At 37.2% G+C, this 18,617-nt stretch overlaps 1 protein-coding gene and 2 long non-coding RNA genes across 3 annotated transcripts in view; 1 reads left to right on the top strand and 2 right to left on the bottom strand.

The window, feature by feature from the left end:
- The first annotated feature begins 7 nt into the window (after window positions 1–7).
- Window positions 8–927, top strand: LOC113471996. Its single transcript, XR_003394487.1, has 2 exons — window positions 8–688; window positions 774–927. It is a non-coding gene; the product is annotated as an uncharacterized LOC113471996 (long non-coding RNA).
- A 677-nt stretch (window positions 928–1,604) lies between these two features.
- Window positions 1,605–18,617, bottom strand: part of LOC103520387 (aspartate aminotransferase, mitochondrial) — a 38,662-nt gene continuing 21,649 nt past the window's right edge. Inside the window, exons 4-6 of the mRNA XM_026831525.1 lie at window positions 5,373–5,632; window positions 2,688–2,838; window positions 1,605–1,736 (exon numbers count right to left, since the gene is read on the bottom strand). Of these exons, the coding sequence (XP_026687326.1) occupies window positions 1,614–1,736; window positions 2,688–2,838; window positions 5,373–5,632 (534 nt within the window). The 3' untranslated portion in view covers window positions 1,605–1,613. The remainder of the gene's footprint in view (window positions 1,737–2,687; window positions 2,839–5,372; window positions 5,633–18,617) is intronic.
- Window positions 5,732–7,136, bottom strand: LOC113471997. Its single transcript, XR_003394488.1, has 2 exons — window positions 6,369–7,136; window positions 5,732–5,929 (listed from the first exon to the last, which is right to left on the bottom strand). It is a non-coding gene; the product is annotated as an uncharacterized LOC113471997 (long non-coding RNA).

Genomic DNA, 18,617 nt, shown 5'->3' on the forward strand with positions numbered 1-18,617 from the left:
ATACTAGAAAGAAGAAAAAAGTACCTAAGAAAAATTGTTCCAACCTATTTTAAAACACCTCTATTTTTTAAATTCAAATTTTTTTCAAAGTTTCATTTCGGAAAATTTCTTGGTATTGAGCAACTACAAAACTACATGTCCACAATTGAGGACATTGGTCATTGGGCACTACATCTGTCAAAATTTGCTTGGTATTCTATAACTACAGAGGAGATGTCCACAATTGTGGACATTGGCAATGAGGAGGTTAAAATATAATATACCATCTGAACTTTGACTCAAAGTTAACAAATCAAAATGTAAAGTTCAGAAATTTCATTTGATGAAAATACATAGGTACCTACACGGTGGTAACAAATAAACAAACTAATTGGATAGGATAACTAAGAGGTCTAACTTACAGAAATTTTTGGTACACTGTATAGTTTGAAAATGGAACAATAATTTCTTATAAAAGTGAAAAAGAAAAGATCTTTTGAAACAAAAATAATATCACAACATAAATAAAGACATCTTAAATCTAATAAAGCGTACGGTATTTGTTTTTACTTTTTGTATCCTTAAACTATAATTTTGAGCTAAGCATTTTTCTTGTTTGAAGCTGAGAGGTGACTTTGAGCCAAGCCACGAAAACTTCGATTTCTTAGACGGATATGATTGATAGAGGCACATATGAGTATTTTGACAGGTGTACTGTGTAAGTAAAATTAATATGACACACCCACCAAAGTTCACGAGACTTTGGATTTTGGATTCGTGTATATCATAGACAGGTGTACTGTGTAAGTAAAATTAATATGACACACCCACCAAAGTTCACGAGACTTTGGATTTTGGATTCGTGTATATCATATTTCTGAGGGTAACACAAGACAGATCAACACACCAGGTGGAATGTAACATTGCGTGTAAAATGCGTGAGGAGAATCTGAAAAACAAGGAGAAAAGACAATAGTTTCAAACGGGGTTTTTCGAATAGGTTGGGGTTTAGTGGCAGAGAATGCCACGGGCATTAACTTCGCCCTGGTTTCCTGTTTACTTTCTCCTTATTTTTTGTAGAAAAAACTGGCAGGTTGCTCGTGCTTCGTTACGGAATATCGTAGATTCGTATAAGCTCAACTCATCCTTGGCCCTTTATTTAATATTAAGAACAAATAAAGTAGCTGCCAGCCTGTGACTAGTTGCACATCATAGTCAAAACTACCATTCAATTGGAAATCTTCATTCTTGTGGAGGGCATCTTTTTTCTTAATTTGTATAATTTGTATTTTTCTCAAACATATGTATAAGTTTTTTTTTTTTTTTTTTTGGCAGTGGCCCTTTATTTAATATTAAGAACAAATAAAGTAGCTGCCAGCCTGTGACTAGTTGCACATCATAGTCAAAACTATCATTCAATTGGAAATCTTCATTCTTGTGGAGAGCATCTTTTTTCTTAATCTGTATTTTTCTCAAACATATGTATGTATGTATAAGTTTTTTTTTTATTTATTTTTTTTTTATTGAGTGAACAGAATCCGCTTTATGTATTTAAAGTAAAGATTTTTCCTAACGCAGAAGAGGCAGAGAAAACTTACTTGCGGCACAGACCGATAGGGTATGGAGTGTCGGAACTATTTAGTGACCGCATGGATAGCCTTGGCCAGGTATCCCACATTCTTGGAGGTGACTCCGGCCATGGAAATTCTGCCGTCCTTGGTCAAGTATACGCTGTGCTCCTTGATCAACTTCTCAACCTAACAGAGAGGATGAAAAATGAAATAAGAGAAATGTTTAAAAATCATCTTGTTATAGGTACGTAATATTAAGCCGTATTTTTTTTCAGTGACTTTTTTTTAGTTATCATACGAAATTTCTCTTTGGATTAGTTTGGACGTAATGGCGCCACCACACCCGCTGCTAGTCCAAAGAGAAATTGTGTATGACTATAAAAATCACATACTTAATAAAATACAGCTTTACCGTTTGCATTAATGACAAAGGGTACCCATCAACTTTCAGATTTAGATGGGCCACCTTAGTTAGCTTGCAGAGTAGCACTCCTACGTTGTAATCTCTAGACCACGGGTTCGATTCCCGCCCAGAGGGAACTTTATCCTATAGGGACCCTACGTTTTCAAAACGGTTGGCTTTCTCCTATCCCCTTTCTCTCTTCGATTTCGGGGCGATGAGACCTCCGTTGTTAGTTTCCCTGTATCAAACCCATTCACGAGAGACAGAAACAAGAGATTACCGTTTGCATTAGTGACAAAGGGTACCCATCAACTTTCAGATTTAGATGGGATGGGCCATCTTAGTTAGCTTGCAGAGTAGCACTCCTTGTAGCACACCTTGTAATCTCTAGACCACGGGTTCGATTTCCGCCCAGAGGGAACTTTATCCTATAGGGACCCTACGTTTTCAAAACGGTTGGCTTTTTCCTATCCTCTTTCTCTCTTCGATTTCGGGGCGATGAGACCTCCGTTGTTAGTTTCCCTGTATCAAACCCATTCACGAGAGACAGAAACAAGAGATTATTATTTTTTAAAACTGGTTTGGAGAAAAATATTCTGTTCATAAATGTGCAGACACCAGTGACACGACGTACCTAAACCTATCACCAGATCCAGCACCTGAATAAGCATAAATGTGTCTCATTCGACGTTGCTTAACTTCAGTGATCTATCGTGGATTAATTTTCTTCGTACCTGAGTAGCATTGAGTCCAGTATAGCAGAACATGCCAATCTGATCAGTGATATGGTTCCAGGGTTTGTTGGAGCCTTCCTTCTGTAGGTTGTCCTTCAGAGATTGTCTCATGGAAATGATTCGGTCTGCCATGCCTTTCACTTCGGTCAACCTAGAAGTAAAGAAAGATAGAAGGGAATTAATCAAACGTTTTGTCTCATGGAAATGATTCGGTCTGCCATGCCTTTCACTTCGGTCAACCTAAAAGTAAAGAAAGATAGAAGGGAATTAATCAAACGTTAAGTAAATATCCAGATATGTGAAAATTTCGACAATCGCGTCTGCTGGCTTTTGGTTTCAATAGGAAGAATGGGTCTCGCTAACCTTGTATATTTACAGAAGGTTCAGAGAGGCCTAATGATTGTGAACTTAATAATTGTAAATTGAATATTTTTACTTAACTTTCATCAAAAGCACACAGGACGTTCGAGGGTTGAATCAAACGTTAAGTAAATATCCAGATATGTGAAAATTTCGACAATCGCGTCTGCTGGCTTTTCCCGGCCCCTATAAGACTGGGTGAGGTTAATGTGGGAATGTGGGTAGCTTGTCGACGAATGGATGATAAAACCCCTGTCACTAAAGACCTTAGTAGTTATACAAAGACGTTAAGCCTAAGTAATAATAATAAATACGCTTCCTCTTGAGTAGTTTTGTTTTATGTTTCCCTCTTCCCCTTTCCATTATAGCAATAAAGAGGTCCTTTGTTACACTGTTAGCATTATGGAACAACATATTCTAAGCTGACATATTTTATTTTATGTCCCCACAAAGACATAAACCAAAGGCCTTCATACTCACCAGATATGTAGATGGAAGATGAAAAATAAATTATAGACGGGAGAAAAAGGGAGAGGCGATTCGATCTCCCAAAGCTAGCATGCATCTCGGCTAGCTTTATCTAAACTTTTCTCTTCATCATTGTAAAATCACATAAGTTTTCACACTGAAAACAAGAGTTCAATTTCCAACTTACTTTTCGGCGGTCGCGAAAATCTCCAACGTCGCCAAACACAAGAGCACTTAGCATGCATCTCGGCTAGCTTTATCTAAACTTTTCTCTTCATCATTGTAAAATCACATAGTTTTCACACTGATAACAAGAGTTCAATTTCCAACTTACTTTTCGGCGGTCGCGAAAATCTCCAACGTCGCCAAACACAAGAGCACTCTTTGCATGATCAACTTTTCAAGTCCAATCTAGTGTGAAACTTCAAAGCTTTTCTTTTAATTTTCCTTGTGGTCCTCGCAGCACACTACAGCATGGCTTGTGTTCCCAGCGTACTACACCTTACGGATTAGTCAGTACGTCTGTCCGCTATAGAGTTCATAGCCTTTGCCATACCTCTTCTGACCTTAAAGACGTGAGGTTGTCCTCCGTTCTTCAGTATTAAGTTTTCCCATCATGGGGCCAACTGGATTGAAGTGACTGCTAGTCTTCTGACTGAATCTATTAGGGTACCCGATACTAACTCTCCTCTTGTTCATTCTTGTCCTCACATCTCTCCTATAATCATTTTTTGAATTGAAGGACTTGCAGGTTTATAGTTCATTGATAAGATGGGGAAACATTTGTAGCAATAATCTAGCATGGTACTGAAGAGGATGCTGAAATTTAAAACTATTAGATGTATGACATATTAATTAGATTGCTAATTACGATTTGTTCTCAGGCACAGTTTTAATAATGGTGCCTACCTAACACAGTGGTGAAAGTGTACATCTCGTGAGAAAGAGGGCAAAGGTTCGAAACCACGCAGAGGCAGAAAATGGTTTATAAGTTTATTTGATGAACTGAATAGATACATGTCATAATACTCATAAAAGAACTACTCCCATAAGGCTTAGAAGGTAAACTATTTTAAATTCAACTAATAATGATAGGAGTTCTGTTATTATAGTCTGCGAAATCCTCAACATTGAAATTGATGAACTGAATAGATACATGTCATAATACTGATAAAAGAACTACTCCTATAAGGCTTAGAAGGTAAACTATTTTAAATTCAACTAATAATGATAGGAGTTCTGTTATTATAGTCTGCGAAATCCTCAACATTGAAAATAGCACCCTTTATTACTCATTGCTAGCTCCTCTTAAAGGTTTATTAATCCTCATAGAAAAGCAATTAAAACGCTCTAGAGTTTTACAACAGTCATGGGATAAACTGAAAATATTTTTCCAAGTTTTGGCCTTAAATAGCGGCCGAACCGTACATTTCTCGAGGTCCGGTTCGCGGACACTTTTGATCATCATAAACTATCGAAGCTCTCTGAGGCTAAAGGTTAAGTCCTGAGAAGCGCGAACGCCTTTTGAGCTTTTTGCCCGTATAGCCTTAAATAGTCGAACTTTAGCCCAGAATAACCGCTAAAGGTTAAGTCCTGAGAAGCGCGAACGCCTTTTGAGCTTTTTGCCCGTATAGCCTTAAATAGTCGAACTTTAGCCCAGAATAACGGCCGAACCGTACCTTCTGGAAACCAGGGACACTTCTTATCTACATAATAACCTAGATAGATGATTATTTCTCAAAACGGCTCTCTCCCTATCCGATTTCAAGACGCTAGGACCTCCAGCGTTAAAGTTCCCTCATCAAACCTCCCTCCTCCCTCTCTATCTCTCTAAAAAAAAGAAAAAAAAAAGAAAACATACCGTAAAGGCCCATATTCTTGGCAAAGCTCTGTGCTAGACACAGCTGGCCAACTTCCTTCAGGAAGTAGCGCACGGCAAAGGCATCCTGGGTGGTATTGCCCGAGGCAAAGCCTTGGTACGCCATGTCGAAGAAGGGATAGAGTTTCTTCTGCTTGACAACAGCCGCCAGTTCCTTCCATTGCTCGGGCTTGGGATCCACGCCGGTGGGATTGTGCGCGCAGGCGTGCAACAGAATGATCGAGTTGGACGGAATGTTCTGAAATAGAGAAGGAAATCATTTTCAATTAATTATTTCTTCCGAGAATTAATCGAGAAGAGTGAAAGGGTGTAGTATAGGCTTGAGCTGAAAAATTGATTTTCCCCCTAACCTTGATGGCTTTCATCAAGTTAAACTTCCATGTCATTGGCCTTTAAGTCAATGTTTGATCCCAAAATAACGTCACACGTGGTCTTTTAGTAGAGAGAGTAGAGATATGGACATTATTCCAAATGTGCTCGAAGACACTGATGTATACTCTATCGCCATGTATTTAACCCATCAAATATACGAGACCTTGTTTAGACTGCTGGGGTAAAGGGACTTTTCAGTCCTATTCGGGCAGGATAAACAAGAAGAGTGAAATATAATTCGCATCATTTTTTTGACGCTATACAGGGTGTCTCGCGAACGACTGTTGTACAACACCTGAGGGTTAATGCAGGACGAAAAGAGCTACCAGAAAAACCTATTTGGTCGGGCCCTATATTCAACAGCGGCGGAGTTATTTAGGATTTGCTGTTTTTCGACGATTTTCAAACCTTGTACATACACTGATATGTTTGAGAGTGTTCTACCGTCTTTTTTCTGTGTACTCTAGTGTCTCCGCGGCTGTTCTATTTAACCCATCAAATATACGAGACCTTGTTTAGACTGCTGGGGTAAAGGGACTTTTCAGTCCTATTCGGGCAGGATAAACAAGTCATTGTGAAAGAACCCATCAAATATACGAGACCTTGTTTAGACTGCTGGGGTAAAGGGACTTTTCAGTCCTATTCGGGCAGGATAAACAAGTCATTGTGAAAGGTCAACCGAAAACTATTGTAGGTACCCAACAATAAATAATAAATACATTTCAATTAGCTCTTTGTCCTGTGATTGCCCGCGAAAAAATATTTTTGAAAATAGAAAAAAACTGGACTTGGAAATAATAAAAATGTAATAGAAAAGTAATAAAGAAATAATGAAACTTCAAATTTGGCTGAATAATGTTGAAAAAAAAAAATAATAATAAAAAGTAGTAGTAATAATAATGAATAGAACAAAATTTGAAGACGAAAAAAATTCAGAAAAAAAAAAAATTGCGAGGGTTTTTTTTTAAGTTTCCCAGACTGTCTAGCATGAAGGTTCCCACCCTCGGGACCTAAATTTGGTAGCACAAGTTCGATAGGGGAAATATACCCCTCTTACTGCCTTTGAACCAACCGAGTTTGGCATCGTGTGAAACGCTCAGTAGTATCGTCTAGAAAGCTCCAAGTTCTGAGGCATGCGCAAAAGAAATTCCCCCACTCTAACTTTTGACTTAAGCTCCTCCTCTTTCTAGACTTTTCGGTTGTGCTACCAAAGTTAGGTGCCGAGGGTGGGAGTCGGGTGGGAACCTTCATGCTGGACAGTCCGGGAAGTTTAAACAAAACTCTCGCAATTTTTTTTTCTGAATGTATTTTCCTTCTTTTTCTGTTTACTAATTAAAATATTGAAAGTTTTTTTTTTTTTTTTTTTTTTTTTTGGACCATAAAAAGCCTCAGTAGATAGTTGTAGTTCCCTCTATCAAACCTCTTGAAAAAGTAAAATGAAGTTCAAGTTACCGGGACTTCGTAGAAGCTTGACCCATCGTTTAGGACTGTTAGCCCCTACACCTAAGCCTCAGATTGTGCTTTTTGTGTATGGAGCTAAGCTGAGGACCGGTACTTACTAGGTTGTCTTTGAGCTGAGGACAATCCTCTCCATACGCCAGCTGGGCGGCCAACTTGCCAAAGTCTGGCGCTCCTATGATCGGTGCATACTCCTTGTCCAGGTTCTTGTTGAGTACTATCTCATCCGCTTGCTTCACACTGGGCAATACGTAGGGTTTGCCTTGGTCATCACGGTACGCCCCGACTCCCAGGTTGATCTTGTTCACGTTCGTGTCTTTCTTGAAGGCTTCGGTGACACCTAGAATGGCGTCCGGGGGGCCCATCGGAACATCGGCAAACCATGATGAACTGACAAATAGACAAGATGGAATTAAGTAGAGATAATAATTTTCTTCTTCTTCTTCTTCTTCCTAGCCTTTTCCTACTTAAATAGGATCGGCGTATTTAGAGAAAAAAATTGACAAACAGAGGATATCTATTTGAACCCTTCGCTGAGACCATTGAGTGTCGACTGTTTGTTTGGCTGGACCATTTGGGCATGACCGCGGAATGTGCACTTCAAGTTGGCATAATGGCCGAAATTCGTGATTGGTCCATTTTGTAAGTGCCAGTCGCAGCCCGCGGAGTGATCTCTCTCTCTCTCTCTCTCTCTCTCTCCACTCACTAGGCAGATTCGGCCTATACACCTGGTCCACTACCAAGAAAATTCAAAGCCCATAAGTAGGAGCTCGGAGTAAACAAGGTGGAGATAGAATTTCTTCACAGTTATGCTTGATAACAAACTATGGGTAACAAGCACCTGCTCAAACAATCAGGACTACTCATGTCTCGACAACATCTTCCAAGTTATCTTTTACCCAATACAGCGTCACATCTGACGTTCATAACAATAATAAGATAACACACTTATACCTAAAAATAAGTCAATAAAAGAGCAGTGTTGTCTGATAACAGAAAATTACACAAACAAAAATAAATTAAGTGCAGGTACCTTGTACTTGTTTATTATTTTAGTGTAGCATCCCTACACCCATGGTCTAGTTTCTAGCAGGTACTAGAACATGGAAAGTCTAGATTCGAATCTATGACTTTTTTTCCTTCAAGCTTGAACGAGTGATGTTCATTAAATTGCTCATGCATGTAGGTATTGTAGGTACATTCGTAATATCGCTGCTGGTCATTGACTAACTTTTCAATAAAATAATTCGATTTTTTTTTCTTTTGAGTAGTTGTTATACGTAATATTAAGCCGTATTTTTTTCAGTGACTTTTTTTTTAGTTATCATACGAAATTTCTCTTTGGATTAGTTTGGACGTAATGACGTCACCACACCCGCTGCTAGTCCAAAGTGAAATTGTGTATGACTATAAAAATCACATAATAAAATACAGCTTTACCGTTTGCATTAGTGACAGAAGTCTAGATTCGAATCTATGACTTTTTTTCCTTCAAGCTTGAACGAGTGATGTTCATTGAATTGCTCATGCGCTCATGCATGTATGTAGGTACATTCGTAATATTGCTGCTGGTCATTGACTAACTTTTCAATAAAATAATTCGATTTTTTTTTCTTTTGAGTAGCTTGTTGTCTAATGGAGGATAAAAAAGAAAGAAAGAAGAAGAAGAAGAAGAAGAAGAAAAAAAAAACATTTATGTACTGAAACAATAGATCAGTTGCGCTTACTTAGGTGATGTTTCAAAGTCATAGAGCAGGAAAAATGAGGACCAACTGAATTTTTCTTTTTCTTCTAGGCCAAAGTACTAAGTTTTTCAAGACCTTTTATTTGAGGTATCACAATCAGGGGGTTCCATTTAAGATTTTGAAGTTGACCCCCCTGGGGCCGACCCTGGCTCCGCCAAGAATTTAATGGCTACTTCAGAAGTTGCATTTCAAAAGATAAAACATAACCCAAATTTCAGCTTCTCATCTTTAGCCATTCAAAAAATATTCAGGGGTTTCAAGACTTTTCGAATGCTCTGTATATTTTGAAAGAACGATCTTTTTACAAGTTTGGTAAAGGCGCATTTATAAAAATTATATGTACAGGTACAACTTCAAAAATCTCCATGTTTATTTATGTTTATTGTTTATACATAAAAAATGCAACTTAAAATATAATATACCATCTGATATTAATAACTCTGAAAACACAAGTAATAATAATTCAAATGCAAAGTAGAAATTTCTCAATCAGAGATGAGTAGATATAGCTTTATTTTCAACTTTGACTCAAAGTTAACAAATTAAAATGTAAAGTTCAGAAATTTCATTTGATGAAAATACATAGGTACCTACACGGTGGTAACAAATAAACAAACTAAATGGATAGGATAACTAAGAGGTCTAACTTACAGAAATTTTTGGTACACTGTATAGTTTGAAAATGGAACAATAATTTCTTATAAAAGTGAAAAAGAAAAGATCTTTTGAAACAAAAATAATATCACAACATAAATAAAGACATCTTAAATCTAATAAAGCGTACGGTATTTGTTTTTACTTTTTGTATCCTTAAACTATAATTTTGAGCTAAGCATTTTTCTTGTTTGAAGCTGAGAGGTGACTTTGAGCCAAGCCACGAAAACTTCGATTTCTTAGACGGATATGATTGATAGAGGCACATATGAGTATTTGACAGGTGTACTGTGTAAGTAAAATTAATATGACACACCCACCAAAGTTCACGAGACTTTGGATTTTGGATTCGTGTATATCATATTTCTGAGGGTAACACAAGACAGATCAACACACCAGGTGGAATGTAACATTGCGTATAATAGACAAGATGGAATTAGAGATAATAATTTTCTTCTTCTTCCTAGCCTTTTCCTACTTAAACAGGGTCGGCGTATTTAGAGAAAAAAAAATTGACAAACAGAGGATATCTATTTGAACCCTTCGCTGAGACCATTGAGTGTCGACTGTTTGTTTGGCTGGACCATTTGGGCAGTAGAGATAATAATTTTCTTCTTCTTCTTCTTCTTCCTAGCCTTTTCCTACTTAAATAGGATCGGCGTATTTAGAGAAAAAAATTGACAAACAGAGGATATCTATTTGAACCCTTCGCTGAGACCATTGAGTGTCGACTGTTTGTTTGGCTGGACCATTTGGGCATGACCGCGGAATGTGCACTTCAAGTTGGCATAATGGCCGAAATTCGTGATTGGTCCATGAGATAATAATTTTCTTCTTCTTCTTCCTAGCCTTTTCCTACTTAAATAGGGTCGGCGTATTTAGAGAAAAAAATTGACAAACAGAGGATATCTACTATTTGAACCCTTCGCTGAGACCATTGAGTGTTGACTGTTTGTTTGGCTGGACCATTTGGGCATGACCGCGGAATGTGCACTTCAAGTTGGCATAATGGCCGAAATTCGTGATTGGTCCATTTTGTTAGTGCCAGTCGCAGCCCGCGGAGTGATCTCTCTCTCTCTCTCTCTCCCCACTCACTAGGCAGATTCGGCCTATACACCTGGTCCACTACCAAGAAAATTCAAAGCCCATAAGTAGGAGCTCGGAGTAAACAAGGTGGAGGTAGAATTTCAAGTGCCAGTCGCAGCCCGCGGAGTGATCTCTCTCTCTCTCTCTCTCTCTCTCTCCACTCACTAGGCAGATTCGGCCTATACACCTAGTCCACTACCAAGAAAATTCAAAGCCCATAAGCTCGGAGTAAACAAGGTGGAGATAGAATTTCTTCACAGTTATGCTTGATAACAAACTATGGGTAACAAGCACCTGCTCAAACAATCATAGAATTTCTTCACAGTTATGCTTGATAACAAACTATGGGTAACAAGCACCTGCTCAAACAATCGTAGAATTTCTTCACAGTTATGCCTGATAACTGATAACATACTATGGGTAACAAGCACCTGCTCTAACAATCAGGACTACTCATGTCTCGACAACATCTTCCAAGTTATCTTCTACCCAATACAGCGTCACATCTGACGTTCATAACAATAATAAGATAACACACTTATACCTAAAAATAAGTCAATAAAAGAGCAGTGTTAGGAAAAACGAGGACCAACTGATTTTTTTTCTTCTACGACTTCTAGATACCGAGATAAATCGATTTCAAAAATACCGGTAAATCGTGTTTGACGTCACGGCATACGCTCCGGTAGGCGATGACGTCATAATTCATGACTCTCGCTTCGTTTGTTTGTGTGCAAGAGTTTCTGCGCATTTTGACGTGAAATCTGACGTCACAACTCTTTAAACTTTTTCATTAGAACGGCAATTAAAAATTGAATTTTAGTGAGGTTAATGTGGGTAGCATGTCGACGAATGGATGATAAAACCCCTGTCACTAAAGACCTTAGTAGTTATACAAAGACGTTAAGCCTAAGTAATAATAATAAATACGAGCTTTGAATACGAGGTCTAAAGTTTAACAAGCCTACACAGATAACTAAGCCAAGAGAGGTAGTGAGGAAATAAAAAGAACTATATGTTCTTTATACAGATTACACAACATCCCCAGGGACAATTACGATAAATTAGTTCACAACCCTTAACTCACCACTGAGCCTTTAGTTTGGGGTCACCCAGAATCTCCTGCACAATTCTCGCTCCATGAATAGGAGGACTGGAGTAGAAGGCACGAATCAGGATCTTCTTAGCATTATGGAACAACATATTCTAAGCTGACATATTTTATTTTATGTCCCCTCAAAGACATAAACCAAAGGCCTTCATACTCACCAGATATGTAGATGGAAGATGAAAAATAAATTATAGACGGGAGAAAAAGGGAGAGGGAAAGAGAAAAAGAGGAAGAAAGAAAAATGGAGGGAGTGAGGAAAGAAACCTACCTTGTTGTGATACCAACCACACATAGTAGACATATTGAACATAAGAATATCATGCTTTGTATTTTGATTTCTGATAATTCTAGGTAACTATGTATGTAGGTTTGATAAAATGGTGTACTCAACCACCCTGTAATCTATAATCAGAGATCACATATACACATCTAAATCAGGGGTTTCCAACTTCCATGTGTATGCGGGCCACATGCTACATTGGAAAGTACTTCGTGGGCCTATGTAGGTTTGATAAAATGGTGTACTCAACCACCCTGTAATCTATAATATGATCACCAGAGATCACATATACACATAGATCTAAATCAGGGGTTTCCAACTTCCATGTGTATGCGGGCCACATGCTACATTGGAAAGTACTTCGCGGGCCACATAGGTATGTACATTGGGGAGCATTTTAGGACCCCCCCCAACAACTTTTCAGAAATGCAGTCCGATGGTATTTTGAACACCGCAGGCGCAATTTTTCAAAAAATGTTCTCCTAATTTTTTACATTTAGGTAAGTTTGTTCAAGTCCAAAAAAAGCTTTGCGGGCCACATGGGGCCTGCGGGCCGCTAGTTGGAAACCCCTGATCTAAAATTTTCACAATATTTGTTTGTTCCACACAGAACAAGGAATATTCCATGCTAGTAGGTAAATTAATAGGACCTTGAATGGGGGGAAAATATTTAGGCAGGATTAATTAAAATTAATGTTCAATTAAAATTTTGGAATGATAATAGAATTAATAGGTACATGATAATAACAAATGAACCTAGTATTGTAGGTACTTATTTGTTATAACAAGATTATTAAAAGGGATTTATTATTCTCTTAAATAAGCTCCTTATCAAAATATCAGTTATCAATTTATCATACAAAATTATCTGAAGGTGGCACACTGTGAAATAAGGCTTCTTAGATGATTTAAGAAGTAAACATTCTGAAATTTTGTATGGAACAATAATCAGACAAATAACTTCCTTGACTTTGATGGTACATTTGTTTCTTTTTGACAAAATTTTTGATGACAAATTCGAGGAAATCAGGCTGTATCTCGTTGATGCAACTTTCAATTTCACCTTTCAATGCTTCAAAGCTTGTGGGTTTGTTGTTGACTTTAGATGCCCTCACAAAAAAATAGTCTAGGGGGGTAAAATTACATGATCACGGAGGCCATTTCTCATCAGAAAAACGGAAAATGACAGAATTATGACTAGGAAAATGCTCGCGCAAAAGTGATAATGTGTCAATTTTATTATGCTAACACGTTGTTGAACAGTTTTGGACTCCATGATGACTAATTTTGATTTGTTTACATTCAATCTGTCAAAGATTGGGCAAAATAAAACAACACATAACAAAGTTATGACCCTTTCAAATCTTGCGTTCTTATTGGGACACCCTTTACATAATCATAAGAAGATTTATGTAAATAATATTCATAACATAAGTATGTAAAGTAAATTTGATTTTAACAAGATTTGATTGGTTATAAAGCATGATTCTCTGTGGAAAAAATCTGGTGTGAACATCACACGACTTTCCTTATCCTATTGAATGATGCTTATTTGAGTCTTCTTTTACCTTAACTTTTACAATATCTCTAACCGTTTTGTCGATATAGCTGAAAACCGCCAAAAAACGGTCGAAATCTGTCCAAAAGCGGTCAAAATAACATTATATACGTACAAATTATAAAGGGTGTCCCAATAAGAGCGCAAGATTTGATTGGATAATAAAGCATGATTCTCCGTGGAATAAAATGGACTTCTTAGATGATTTAAGAAGTAAGCATTCTGAAATTTTGTATGGAACAATAATCAGACAAATAACTTCCTCGACTTTGATGGTACATTTGTTTCCTTTTGACAAAATTTTTGATGACAAATTCAAGGAAATCAGGCTGTATCTCGTTGATGACAGAATTATGACTAGGAAAATGCTCGCGCAAAAGTGATAATGTGTCAATTTTATTATGCTAACACGTTGTTGAACAGTTTAAGACTCAATGATGACTAATTTTGATTTCATTCAATCTGTCAAAGATTGGGCAAGATAAAACAACACATAACAAAGTTATGACCCTTTCAAATCTTTCGTTCTTATTGGGACACCCTTTACATAATCATAAGAAGATTTATGTAAATAATATTCATAACATAAGTATGTAAAGTAAATTTGATTTTTTCCTTTTTTTTGCATTTTTTTAGGTACCTAAGGGTAAATTTTTCCAGGGTAAAAGCTAAGCAGATTTTGAATAGTTAGGAAGGTACAATAAAACTTCAAGAAAGGGATTTATTCTCTTAAATAAGCTCCTTATCAAAATATCAGTTATCAATTTATCATACAAAATTATCTGAAGGTGGCACACTGTGAAATAAGGTTAACTGTGATTGAAACACCTCTTCTTTTTTAAACACCACCTACCAATAATAACTCAGTAATTGCAAAAATAAATAAATATTTCTTTTTTTTTGCATTTTTTTAGGTACCTAAGGGTAAATTTTTCCAGGGTAAGCTAAGCAGATTTTGAATAGTTTGGAAGATACAATAAAACTTCAAGAAAGGGATTTATTATTCTCCTAAATAAGCTCCTTATCAAAATATAAGTTATCAATTTATCATACAAAATTATCTGAAGGTGGCACACTGTAAAATAAGGTTAACTGTGATTGAAACACCTCTTCTTTTTTAAACACCACCTACCAATAATAACTCAGTAATTGCAAAAATAAATAAATAATAATAATGAATCAATCAATGAAGTCACTGTCTGGCAAAATCAGCAATCATAACATTCATAACCCAAATCAAGGTTTGATAAGAGGTCCACAAAAAAAGTGAAAAGCAATAAAATGAATAGTATAATATCACTTTTTTATTAATGAGATTTCATCAGTACTGTAGTGTCTCATTTTTTAATACATTCCACAGATGTACAGATTTGTTTATCAGGGACAAGAAATCAAAGAGTCTGCTGAGGACTTTTTTTACAAGATAAAATAATAGGTAAAGGGAGTTGAAATTTAACATGGATGATCCTATCAGCATAGGATTGTATTCATATGTGAGTAGAATCTGGATCACAATTTTATCCGGTTTAGGGGGGACATTTATATACCTATACTGATTCCACCACAGAGAAGAATGATAACTACAAGAAAGAAAACACTTTGGATAAACCCAGTCCTATCCTGACTTTTATTGCAATTCTAACTGGGTTAAATCCAAAATAGTGTTTCAAATAGTTTATTGTTAAGCTAAGGAAGGATATCACATCAAACTTTGGCCTACCTATATACTTTTTTTTTAAGGGCCCCTTGGTTCAATAATTGATTGGGGGGATTCATGGTCCAAAATAGAGACAGGGGCCTTTAAATCCCCAGGGCTTGGGATATCACATCAAACTTTGGCCTACCTATATACTTTTTTTAAGGGCCCCTTGGTTCAATAATTGATTGGGGGGATTCATGGTCCAAAATAAGTATCACATCAAACTTTGGCCTACCTATATACTTTTTTTAAGGGCCCCTTGGTTCAATAATTGATTGGGGGGATTCATGGTCCAAAATAGAGACAGGGGCCTTTAAATCCCCAGGGCTTGTGAGGTGAGGGTAATTAATGTATACACCAGCAAAATGGTCTCAAAAACAGTAGGTATTTAACATGCACCTTACAAAGTAAAAAAGTTCAAAATTATGGTCTAAGAATTAGCTTGGAAGATAGCACACACCTTCCTTGTAAGCACTAGGATGCTGGTTTGATTCCAACCCAAAGTGCTTGTTTTGCTTTTTGTGTCCGTGAGATTGGCATGACCCCTACCTCACGGTGTTGGAAGGAACTTTATCCTAAAAGAAACAAGGTTTTTCTTGGACCACAAAGCTCAATCCGACAATAGGTAAATATGTTTATGCTCAACCAAGTTATAGCAGCAGCATAGCAATACATTCAGATGCCCCCATGTTCCTAGAACGAACAACAAAGTTGGACCGAAAGTAGAGTACTGAAATTTTGATTACAAAATTTAATAATATTTAATAGTAGGTATGGCCTGTTTCTGAGGGTAACATCATTCATGAGTAGGGTGGGCTCAACCAAGTTATAGCAGCAGCATAGCAATACATTCAGATGCTCCTATGTTCCTAGAACGAGCAACAAAGTTGGACCGAAAGTAGAGTACTGAAATTTTGATTACAAATATTTAATAGTAGGTATGGCCTGTTTCTGAGGGTAACATCATTCATGAGACAAGCCACAGGTCTCTTCAGCTGTAATATGAGTGGTAGTAAGCTTTGAATTTTCTTACCTGTGTCGAGAAGTTAGATAAACCTCAAAAACAGTAGGTATTTAACATGCACCTTAAAAAGTAAAAGAGTTCAAAATGATTGTCTAAGAATTAGCTTGGAAGGTAGCATACACCTTCCTTGTAAGCACTAGGATGCTGGTTTGATTCCAACCCGAAGTGCTTGTTTTGCTTTTTGTGTCCGTGAGATTGGCATGACCCCTACCTCACGCTGTTGGAAGGAACTTTATCCTAAAAGAAACAAGGTTTTTCTTGGACCACAAAGCTCAATCCGACAATAGGTAAATATGTATATGCTCAACCAAGTTATAGCAGCAGCATAGCAATACATTCAGGATGCCCCTATGTTCCTAGAACGAGCAACAAAGTTGGACTGAAAGTAGAGTAGGTACTGAAATTTTGATTACAAATATTTAATAGTATGGCCTGTTTCTGAGGGTAACATCATTCATGAGACAAGCCACAGGTCTCTTCAGCTGTAATATGAGTGGTAGTAAACTTTGAATTTTCTTACCTGTGTCGAGAAGTTAGATAAAATGCCAAGTTTTTATCAACATTAACTTTGAAGAACTTATCGGCTAATTTAAAAGCACAGATTGAGCTTCTGGCCATATTTTCACGTTAAACTTTTAATTTATCCCTGCACACTGATAGAGCAAACAAAATAAAATGATGATAGAATTGATTGATGAATGAAAAGTGTGAAAACGATGTTGAAAACCGCAGCCGAACCGAAAGCCAAACCTGATTGCTGATCTGATAACGGGATAAAGCAGTGTTGCCAGATGAAAAAAAAAATATAAAAATTCCCAGCATGAGGAAAAAAAATTCCCTTCCTACTAGCTGAGATGCTGATCTGATATCTGATAACGGGATAAAGCAGTGTTGCCAGATGAAAAAAAAAATATAAAAATTCCCAGCATGAGGAAAAAAAATTCCCTTCCTACTATACAAGTCCTTTTGGGCCCGGCCTAGATTATTTTTACCATTAAAATAGTTTTTTTTTAAACCGAGATTAAAATTCACTTTGCCAGCCTAGTTAGCTTGGTTGGTAGCGCGTCTGCTTAATAAGCGCTGGGCCGCGAATTCGATTCCTGCCCGGGGCGGATTTTATCCTTCTCCTTCGATTTCTGGACGGTTTACCCCTATCAAACCTCAAACCCACGTTTACCCCACGGAACCGAGTGGTACCCATTCATTCACTTGGACACTCGTTCACCATTGTTGCCACATTGGATTTTTTCGGAAACAAACAGCTCCCAAAATGTGGCAAAATTTTATTTTTTATAACCCACTTTTATCATGGTTATTACTAACATGACTACTACTACTGTATGGTTATTATTCTTACTACTATTATCACTACATGATTATTATTATTAAAATTGTTTGTTTATTTTAGGGGTATTTTATTTATGTGAAATGGAAATTTTTCCTAATCCAAAATATTCCACTGTGGTCACTTTTTTTATCCCACAAATATCTATTTTTGGGTCTAGATTTCTAAGTGAATCATTAGTGGGACCCATTTGAAGCATAAATCACTATCAAAATCAATTTCCCATTTTGGGTGCTTAACCTGATGACGGAAGAACATGGCAAAATCAAAAATTGAATAGGCAACAGAATGATCGAGTTGGACGGAATGTTCTGAAATAGAGAAGGAAATCATTTTCAATTAATTATTTCTTCCGAGAATTAATCGAGGAAGAGTGAAATATAATTCGCATCATTTTTTTGACGCTGTACAGGGTGTCCCGCGAACGACTGTTGTACAACACCTGAGGGTTGATGCAGGACGAAAAGAGCTACCAGAAAAACCTATTTAGTATTTGGTCGGGCCCTATGTTCAACAGTGGCGGAGTTATTCAGGATTTGCTGTTTTTCGACGATCATTTTCAAACCTTGTACATACACTGATATGTTTGAGAGTGTTCTACCGTCTTTTTTCTGTGTACTCTAGTGTCTCCGCGGCTGTTCTACTACCTAACCTCTTCTGGGCTTTCAACATAGCAACGAGTGTCCGTGATAAAGTAAGTCTACTTAATCGATTGTTCGTGGGTCTAGTGTCTCCGCGGCTGTTCTACTACCTAACCTCTTCTGGGCTTTCAATATAGCAACGAGTGTCCATGATAAAGTAAGTCTAATTAAAAAGGATTTCTCGGGACAGCGGGACCAGAGGCTCCAAAGCGGGACTGTCCCGCCGAAAGCGGGACGTATGGTCAGCCTA

Source organism: Diaphorina citri, unplaced genomic scaffold (assembly GCF_000475195.1).
Source record: "Diaphorina citri unplaced genomic scaffold, Diaci psyllid genome assembly version 1.1 scaffold3557, whole genome shotgun sequence".
In the NCBI taxonomy this organism is placed as follows: domain Eukaryota; kingdom Metazoa; phylum Arthropoda; class Insecta; order Hemiptera; family Psyllidae; genus Diaphorina; species Diaphorina citri.